The sequence below is a fragment of the Nicotiana tomentosiformis genome, chromosome 1 (genome assembly GCF_000390325.3).
Source record: "Nicotiana tomentosiformis chromosome 1, ASM39032v3, whole genome shotgun sequence".
Lineage (NCBI taxonomy): Eukaryota > Viridiplantae > Streptophyta > Magnoliopsida > Solanales > Solanaceae > Nicotiana > Nicotiana tomentosiformis.
In genome coordinates, this window is record NC_090812.1 from 121,408,387 (window position 1) to 121,418,860 (window position 10,474).

At 35.5% G+C, this 10,474-nt stretch overlaps 1 protein-coding gene across 1 annotated transcript; it reads left to right on the plus strand.

Annotated features, from left to right (window-relative positions):
- On the plus strand, positions 1–8,101 carry LOC104095916 (fimbrin-2-like). Its single transcript, XM_070190698.1, has 14 exons — positions 1–863; positions 971–1,141; positions 2,031–2,272; positions 2,365–2,536; positions 3,176–3,214; positions 3,428–3,496; positions 3,592–3,708; positions 4,133–4,344; positions 4,932–5,087; positions 5,306–5,505; positions 5,594–5,751; positions 6,401–6,497; positions 7,281–7,372; positions 7,690–8,101. Exons 1-14 carry the CDS (start codon positions 777–779, stop codon positions 7,870–7,872), a joined length of 1,995 nt encoding a protein of 664 aa, XP_070046799.1. The 5' UTR covers positions 1–776; the 3' UTR covers positions 7,873–8,101.
- Positions 8,102–10,474: the final 2,373 nt, after the last annotated feature.

The window sequence follows — 10,474 nt, forward strand, 5'->3', positions numbered from 1 at the left end:
AAGTTTTAGAATTTAAAATTTAGGACCGACCTTTAATGAGTATCAACAGTTTACACTTATGAGAGGAGGGTTTCCTGGGAAGGGGGTCAAGCCACATTAATAAAGTCAAGTGATAAATTACCTAGGGTCAAACAATACAGTGTATATAAAATAGAATTGACCGTTAATTCATTATTTTGATGTGAATATGTCTGAATAAGTATTAGTGGTGTTGATAGCAAGCAATCGCATTAAATTTAGCAAGTAAGGTAAATATTAAAGTCACAGGTAAAGGCCCAGGTTTAGGTGAGTGTCATGTGACAGTAATTATATCCTCCAACACATTTGGCGGAGTTCACAAAATTAAAAAGTGACCGTTAATGCTTTTTCTCCACAGTTTCACATTCTTCTCGTTCCCTGTTGACTAGTAAACCATATCAAATAGTAGTACTATAGTTTAATTAATACCGTAAACAAACTGGGGGGTTTAATTATTCGGCACTGTACTATATTTGAATTAAGTATAAAGTAAAGCAGTTAACAAAAGGGACAATACCGTCTCATAATTTGAATTTTAAAGGAACAGCTTTGAAACAGATACTGACAGCTCCTTCTCCGTCCCCAGTGTACTCACTCTAGTGTTAAGCCTCTTCCTCTCAATCTCCATTCTCAATTAATCCTCTCACTCTTCTTCTCCCACTCACAGAAAAATCTCAACTCTCTCTCTCTCTCTCTCTCTCTCTCTCTCTCTCTCTCTCTCTCTCTCTCTAGAGTTTTAGTGAGTAGAGAATTGAAGAATGGCTGGATATGTAGGTGTACTGGTATCGGATCCATGGCTGCAAAATCAGTTCACTCAGGTGGAGCTTCGGAGTTTAAAATCTCACGTAAGTGTTTTCTCTGATCAATATCTATTTTTTTTTCTTTTTCAGTTTTGAAATTCTATCTGCGGATCTCCATTATTGAGGATTACGTTTTATTTATTTCTGGGCAGTTTAACACGATGAAGAAAGAGAACGGAGGTCTGACGCTCGCCGACTTGCCTTCACAAATGGCGAAACTGAAACACGTCGGAGAGAATCTTACTGAGCAAGACAGAGAGTTGTTTCTCAGAGATTCCTATAAATGTTTGGATGAAGACGTTGATTTCGAACTATTTCTTCGGGTATATATTCCGCGCTCATGCAGTTGAAATGTTGTTAGATGCAGTAGATTCATATCCACAGATGGCATTTTTTGAAGTGGTTGTTTGGATCATTCTTAAAAGGAGACACTTGATCTGGAAATCGGCCTAATGAGATCATATCAGGAAACAATATTCTTAATTCATTCACTAGACTGAATTTTTAGCTTATTTCTAGTACAGTATATTTTTCTAAATAAAAAACTAAACAAAATCAAGAAAAAAATAGATTCATAAGCTCATTCCTGGTATAGTCCTTTTTGTACTTAATTGGAGCTTTGAGCTATCAGGAATATCACTAAGAAGAGAAGGAAATTTGGATTTGACTTTGAAAATTTCGAGTATGCAGAATTATCTTGTAAGAGTAGCATAAGAAATGTTTCTACTAAAATCCAGAACATAACTTCCATCGCATTCGGAAACTAATAAAGAGCAGTTTGAAAAAGAAAGATGATAAATGGAATTCATACATATGATAAAATCTCTCTAATCTTTGTGACAGAAAGAAACTTAAGATTTTGATGTCGCTGGAATATTAGTTTATAGACATATCCATGGATAAACAGACATGCATATTCAAAACAATACTCCTTCCTTGTGAATATAGAGTTAGAAATTTTCTTTAAATAACAGAAGTGAATGAATAATATACTTAACTGAACCATCAATTTCCAGGAGCTAATTCTCCTCTTTGCACAAGGAAACTGAAATCTTGTTACATTTTCTGCTTTTTTAGATAGTTAGAGTAGATTTACACAGTCATTTTGTTTGAATTATTCCACTCTGTTTCTAGAGCTTTTCAGAACATACACGTCAAGAGTCACTAGTGGATGTATCTAAAAAGTGCAAAAATTTGTTGAACTTGTAACAGGTTTATTTGAAACTCCAAGCACATGCCACAGCAAGAATGGGAAATAGCGCCAAGAATTCATCAGCTTTCCTAAAGTCTCCAACTTCTACGCTACTCCACACAATTAGTGAATCCGAGAAGGCGTCATATGTTGCCCATATTAACAACTATCTTGCAGAAGATGAATTTTTGAAAAAATTCCTTCCTATTGATCCTTCTACTAACGATCTCTTTGAGGTTGCCAAGGACGGAGTTCTTATCTGGTTAGTATCAACTATTGCTCTTTCTGTACTCATGTGCATATTGTTTATAAGCCTCATAGTCTAGATTGTCAACAATATTGTTTTTTATGCAGCAAGCTTATCAATGTGGCCGTACCTGGAACAATTGATGAACGAGCAGTAAATATGAAGAGAATGCTTAATCCATGGGAAAGGAATGAAAATCATACATTGTGCCTAAACTCTGCCAAGGCAATTGGATGTACTGTGGTCAATATTGGGACTCAAGACTTCATTGAAGGGAGGGTGCGTGTCCCCTTATGAATTCCCTCTCCCGCTTGCAATCAGTTCTCCATTAAATTATCATCTTGACTCTGTTTCCTTTTGAAACTCTTTGAAACATTGTTTGGAAAGCGTCTTTCTCATCAGATGGAGTATCAGTTATATCTCGGGTTTTGAGCAGTGTTAGGGTGATATCATCTGGTCATTTTGGATGGTCAATTAATATTTACGTAGTCTAAATAGCTTGATCAATAGCATTCTTCTAACAAAAGAACCAATAATTCTTTAGACCATATGTTTCTCTTTTCATTTGGATTTGTTTCATAGGAGAGGTCCACTCTCTTCTAGTTTTAGAATGTACAAAGACATCCAATTATCTATATCATTATCCTTGCTTCCTCTTTATCATCTTGTTCTCTGGTCTGCGGCTGGATTATAGTGACTTTTTTCGTCTACCGGAGGCTCAGGGATTTTCTAGTCAATATGTTACTGGAAAACGTGTTGTATGTTTACCAGTATTCCCCAACACAATATTTACTGTGACTCTTAACATGATGAGCATTTTGCCATGCGGTTTTTATGAGTGACATTCTTTTGATTGCTTTCACTTTTTGCAGTAACAGATACACTGTACTAATACTTTGTTGTTTCATTTGTTTCCAGAGGCATCTTGTTCTTGGAGTAATATCTCAAATTATTAAAGTAAGTCTTCTGAATGTATACTTATTGAATACTTGAGATGATTTTCAATTTTGAAGTAATGGAGCAACTTGTTATAGGACTAGATTACCTTACAAATAACAGGTGGTCGGCATTAAGATGCAAAATGATACCACCATATATTTTATATCTTAGGACACAAATTGTAATCTGAAACTTCTGTGGAGATCGATTGGCTAAGTCATACTATTTCAGATTCAACTATTGGCAGACCTCAATCTAAAGAAAACACCTCAATTGGTCGAGTTAGTTGACGATAGCCAGGTAGAGAAATACCCTTATTGGATGCTTTCTTCGTATGATTATCTTGCAAGAAAGCTTGTGTTGTATGCTTCAGTTTCTCAAATTTGTGATGTCAGGAAGTAGAGGAGCTGATGAGCCTTCCTCCAGAAAAGATCCTGCTTAGATGGATGAATTTTCAATTGAAGAAATCTGGATACAAGAAAATCGTGACAAACTTCTCTTCTGACATAAAGGTGGATGGGAATGAATTGGACTGTATCAATCAAGCGTGACAGATTTTTTTTAATATCTGCCACCTTTTATTTAATCCTCTTCAAGACTTTGGTGCTGATGACTCTATTATCTCTTCCCTATTTGGGCAACATGAACTACCGAGTAATGGTTTTAGACATATTTAACAACTCTAGTTTCTGGAACTTCCTCTGTATGTTGACTCTATAAACAGTAGAAACTATTTCAGTTTATTAATCTTTTGAAGTTCTGTGATATGTGATGTTTTCTGCATAATCTTAGATTTATCTAAAAGGTACTCGATTTAGACTTTCTTGTCCTTTACTCAGTAATAACAGAAAAGAGCTCTCAGTTTCATCTCTTATATGTGGTTTGCCATTTTAGAGATATAATGCTAATTCTTAAGTTATCAAATTGCTTATGTAGGATGGAGAAGCTTATGCTCACCTCCTAAATGTACTAGCCCCTGAGTATACCAATCCTTCAACGCTCACTGTGAGAGACCCTTTAGGAAGAGCAAAATTGGTTCTGGAACATGCAGATATGATGGGCTGCAAAAGATATTTAACAGCGAAAGATATTGTGGAAGGTTCCCCAAATCTTAACCTTGCATTTGTGGCACATATCTTTCAGCATAGGTGAGAATAGTTAAATGCTTCTTTCCATTCTAATTACGAACTTTCAAATTGTTCCTTGTGTTGTTTTTCTATTTGCATTTTACACTTAACTATAAGAAGACAGCTTTAGCTGGTTGTTCCAAGTTCTAGAAGAACTTTAGTTGCTTTCAAGCTATTTTTTCCCATTAAAAAGCTCTTGAATAGCAATACATAGAAAGTACCTCATGGCCACATTTGCTTGGAGAAATCTTTGCTACTTTTCAAAGCTACGCGCTTTATAATTTGTAATGTTCTTTTCTGGCATGCTGCTTAGATAATTTGTAATGCTGCTTAGCTTCACCAGTATATGTCAGCATAGACACTTGAATAGACATAACGTTGATTCCGCCACAGTTGTCGGTTGACCTGAAATCTGTTATAGATTTTCCCATAATCTAACGCACTTGTAAGATACACCAATTTTTCTGTATAAATCTGAGATATTATCTGCATAGGAGTTACGGTGAAACTTGTGTTTTACACTTAACTGGAGTTGCATTCTGTACAATTCAGTTTATTTGATCATTTCTGTTTCGATTATAAACTGATCATAAATCTCCCATCTATAGGAATGGTCTTTCAATCCAAACAAAGCAGATATCCTTTGTTGAGATATCACCAGATGAAGCTCAGATGTCCAGGGAAGAAAGATCATTTCGCTTTTGGATCAATAGTCTTGGAAATTCATCATACATAGACAATGTTTTCGAAGATCTGAGAGATGGGTGAGTGCTACCTTGATACCTAGTGTAGAAAATTCTCCCCATGGTAGTGCAATCATGCTCCAGAGTTAGTTCAGTTTCCTTTTGATCTAGTGAAAATAAAGAACTCCAACTCTGCTCTGATCTTATTTGGCTTTTCTAGAAGTTCTTTCAAAAACATTTATGTGAAGAGCACTTCTGCTGCCTAGGTTTCATTCTGCGTCTATGTTTGTCTTTTGCAGATGGGTGCTTTTGGAGACACTTGACAAGGTCTCCCCAGGAATTGTTAATTGGAAAATTGCCACTAAACCTCCAATTAAGATGCCTTTTAGAAAAGTAGAAAACTGCAACCAAGTAGTCAAGATTGGCAAACAATTGAAGTTTTCCTTAGTAAATATTGCTGGAAATGACGTTGTGCAGGGAAACAAGAAGTTAATATTGGGTAAGCCTGCTTTTTTATTTTCCCCACTGAATCAGGAATCAAAAAAGCACAAATTGTTATGGACCAACCACTTTATTTCGTGTTTCAGCTTACTTGTGGCAGTTAATGAGATGTAACATGCTTCAGCTCTTAAAGAATTTGAGATTTCACTCCCATGGGAAGGAAATTACCGACGCCCACATTTTAGAGTGGGCTAACAGCAAAGTAAGAAACTCAGGAAGCCAGAGTCATATGGCAAGTTTTAAGGTATCATCTCCACAGACATATCTCTTTACTTAAATCCCAATAGTTTTGAGGTATCATCTCCTGTTATTTCAACTTCCCGAAATCAGAATAATGGAGTTGGCAGACCTTTGAGGGGCTATTTCTGTAAATCAATGGGTTTGCATAGCAGTCATTAAATATTGTCTGTTTCAAGTACAATCAAGCTAGGTAAAGATTGGGTTCTCAGTTGAAAAGTTTGAAGCTTGTGATGGAGAAACAGTTAAAAGTTTATATTGGTCTTAGAACCGTGTCACGTTAAATTGAACAAGCTATGCATGTGTGTACTCCTTTACCCATGGAATAGGGCGAATAAATATGAGAACCAAGTTTTGAAGAAACAAGTAAATTCTATAGTAAACCATTCATTAATTTTCGGTGGAATATCAGCTTCTGATGAGTTGAATACTTTATTGCATTATTGTCGGTCTGAGGCATATTTAGAATTAGAATATCGCAATCACGTATTCTGCCTCAGCATAAATGTCCCATGTTGGAGAATGGAGATATAGTTGTTGGAGAAGGCATGAGTTGCATAATGTGCTACAAGATGGGCCATATATATCTTGAATTTTCTAGTATTTTACCTCTTGTCACCTCGATGAAGAAGGTGAAGACTTTGTTTTATTTGCAGGATAAGAGTTTGTCAACTGGAATCTTTTTCCTTGAACTGCTAAGTTCTGTTCACCCTCGAGCTGTTAACTGGAGTCTTGTTACAAAAGGGGAAACTGGTAATTTTCTTTCAGAAACAGGTTCCATCTTTCAATTGTTTAAGTCAATAAACTTGCTTGCTGGTATTAACACAAAAGAATTTTTCCTTCTTCTTTCCTCGGAGTATATTTTTTTGCATTAGATACTGAATTATCAAATGCAGTTGGATGGAAATGTTCTGGGATGCCCTACTGAATGATATGAGCTAGGATCTAAACATAGGTGCTGGAAAATAGTGTATGATTGGATATGGTGATATTTGATACAAATATTTTTCCCTAGGTAACAGAGGTACCAAGGTTTTAATAGTTTTTCTATTTAAAAAGGGTACCAAGGTTTTCATATACAGGAGGTTCACCCTCCTATCAGCAAAAGTTTTAGGAAACCTAAGCACAACAGCCAAACTTTTGTGTCACATTTTGCATGTGAAAGATTTTTCTGCATTTGCCTAACTATACTATCTGTTTGGGGGCAATGAATCATACTGCATAAGTTTGATGTCCGGACCTTTTGAAAGGGTCATTTGAAAGGAAAAGAAAAAGATATAGTTGAAATTACTGAAGATTTTCTGTTTCGATCAATTCTTTTGACTTCCAACAACAGTCGCAATGATATAGTTTCCTTCCCCTTGACTCACTATGCGGGAGCGAAAAACCATACCTTTATGACTCACTATGCGGGAGCGAAAAACCATACCTTTATGAATCTGTACCTTTTAGTGCTCCTATGCTTTCAGAGTTCATGGCTACCGTTAGTATGTTTGAGGTTGACTCTTCGATTATGCAAAATTTTGGATGATGCAGATGAGCAGAAGAAAATGAACGCGACCTACATAATCAGTATCGCGAGAAAGCTCGGATGTTCAATATTTTTGTTACCTGAAGATTTAATTGAGGTAACTTCTCATTTGTATGTAGTCGTCAATTTTGCACTTTCTTTTACTTTTGTTTATGCCACTGAGACATCATAATAATTGATGCGTCCTTCATTTATAGAGGTTTCCATATCACATTTCGGAAATTTTTTTTACCTTCATTTGGTTTTTTGATGTCCATGTTACCTCTTGTTAACGACCAAAAAGGAACTGTTTGCTTTAAGCGTGAATTATTCAAATAATTCCCTGAATAATATCAAAACTACTGTTTTTTTTTGTCTGATGTAAGATTTTACAATAATATTTTTCATATATCTAGAACTGTTATGTTTAATCAGGTAAATCAAAAGATGATCCTTACGCTGACAGCAAGTATAATGTATTGGCATTTGAAACAACCATTGGAGGACCAAACTTTTGCATCATCGGATAGTGATAGTAGCTCGGTGGACACAGCCTCAACCTCAACGTTGGACGATACAGCTTCTGAGTCTTCAGCGGATGATATTAGTAACAGATAACTCGGTGATTTTTCCAGATATTTCATGGTGCTGAATTTTCTTCTCTTCTTCTTCCTGCTGCTTTTATTGAAAATTTTCCAAAAATTGATAGTGTTATCGCTTTGTAGAAATCACTCATTCTGAAAGCAATTTTCCAAAAAAGAATCACATAATGTGGATATTGTAAGTAAGTTGTAATTGTATTTTTGGACAAGAAGGCATTGTAATAATGTAATGTAGGTTGTCTTCACCTCCCTTCTAATTACATGTTATGTAAGTTTTGCTTAGAACTAAGGACCGAACTAGACATTTGCAAGTAATAGAATATAGTTACTTATCTCTTTATTGTTTGCTTAGCAGTTGCATATATTTTAAAAAATAAAGGTAAAAGGTATTAACTTGTACACACTGACATCATAAAGAATTTTTTAACATGTCTATTTTAATATGTTAAAGCAAGTAATTTATTTAAATTTTTAAGTTACCATATCAAACTTGTTAACTTGTCGTTGGAAACTTGACCTGATGATATTAAATAGAGACATTTACAAAATGTACCCAAGAATAAAATGTTTACGGCCACTTAGCCATAGAACCATTTACCCTTTTGGTCAACAAAAAGTTGCCAATGATATACAATATTAAAAAGAAGAATTAACTCAAATAAACTCTCAGTTAATCTCTTAAACTAAAAATAGCTGGCGGATTGATAATTTATGTATCATTCATGTATAATATATCGACTAGAAAAAATAAACATTGAATCTGGCCGACTATTTGTGCAACAATTCCATTAAAAAGGAATTTTTTTTTTTTAATGTGGTTGAAATTCGCTGAGAACATATAAACGAAGCAATATACGAAATTGGAGAAAGATCGAATGTGATATAGACTTGTTTGGAGTCAAATACTCAGTTGATCTAGTTGGAAAAGTGTTTTGCAGCACATGTATGTTATATATCACACACAGGTTTACATGGATATATAAATTAAGATATACATGATATACATCGTAGATATGCGGGGATATGCACTTACACACGGAAGATATACTCAGTTATACATACTAGAAACTTCATCTTCTTCCGTAGCTCAAATTCAACTAAAATCACTTCATATCTCCATTAAATCGTTCCAAAATTGAGATTCAAAATCCTCAAGATGTTTCCAGTATAATCCAATTTTGGAACCATCTCCTCGTCCCAAAATTGACATGGTCAAGAATGGAAATATTCGGGACAAGGTAGTTGTAGCCTCCGTCACAGACAAATGCGGGAAGCGAGGTTGAGATGGTTTGGACACGTGAAGAGGAGGTGTCCGGACGCCCTAGTAAGGAGGTGTGAGAGATTGACGATGGTGGGTTTGAAGAAAGGCAGAGGTAGGACAAAGAAGTAATGGGGTGAGGTGATTAGGCAGGACATGGTGCATCTTCAGCTCATCGAGGACATGAACCTTGATAGGCGGGCATGGAGGGTGATGATTAGGGTTGAAGGCTGATAGGCAATACCCGTCTTCCCTTTCCTTCCAATAATAGTTGCGCACTTTAGTATTTCCATGTGCTTATAATTCTATTACTACCTGATATTGCTTGTGTTTTGGTTGCTCTACTTCCTTGTTGTTAGTATTTCCATGTGCTTATAATGTTTTGGACGCACTGTTGTGATTTGCATGCTTACTTGGAGCCGAGGGTTTATCGGAAACAACCTCTCTACCTGCACAAGGTAGGGGTAATGCTGCGCATATAATACCCTCCGTAGACCCCTATTCGTGGGGTTACACTAGTTTTGTTGGTGTTGTTAACACTCAATCAAAACCAATCACAGTTACGCATTCCGAAATTTCTAACCCAAGCTTCAAGTTTCTTCATGGCTTTCAATGGGGTTTTATCTCATCTTCTTCATTTTTCAAGCAACCAAATAATACTCTATGCACGAAATTAATTAATGCATTCGATCTACTCCAATGACACCCACTCAAAATTGTATACTTGTTTATTAATTTTAGCGTTTCCCTTGGTTTCGAATTGGATATTTCTTTTCTATGCACTGCAATTATTAAGTCATTTTTCAGTGGGCAGCCCATGTTTGCATCTCAATTTGGTAATAACACACTATTGTTTTTTCAAATATAATTACATGTATGTCTGTTTGAACAACTAATCAATAGTGGTATCATTTTGAAAATAAATGGTTGTATCCATTCCTTGATCTGTCATCTTCATTTTCTCCTTCGTGGAATGCATTTAGTTTAATGTCTGAAACTATGATTACTGCAAATTTTGATGTCGTTCTCCGCATCTTTCAATTGTTACTAATATAGGTATGTTAAATATTCTGGGCTGAAACTGAAGATAGTTAAAATATACCTCATTACTATGGAGGCTTTGGTCGTCTATTAAGTTGAAGTGACGGTTGTATGTTGAATTGGAATTTTGAAATAAAACCATCTGTCAACAATAAACTATAGTATTGATTCATGCAAAGATGCTCATTTGAAGCTGGAGTAAGGAATTATCCACCTCATCGGTCTGGGGAGCAGTGGAAAACTCAATTCATTATATAAGCCTAATACATAATCACTCATAGCATCATTCACTGATAGGGTTATTCCGAAAATTAATAAA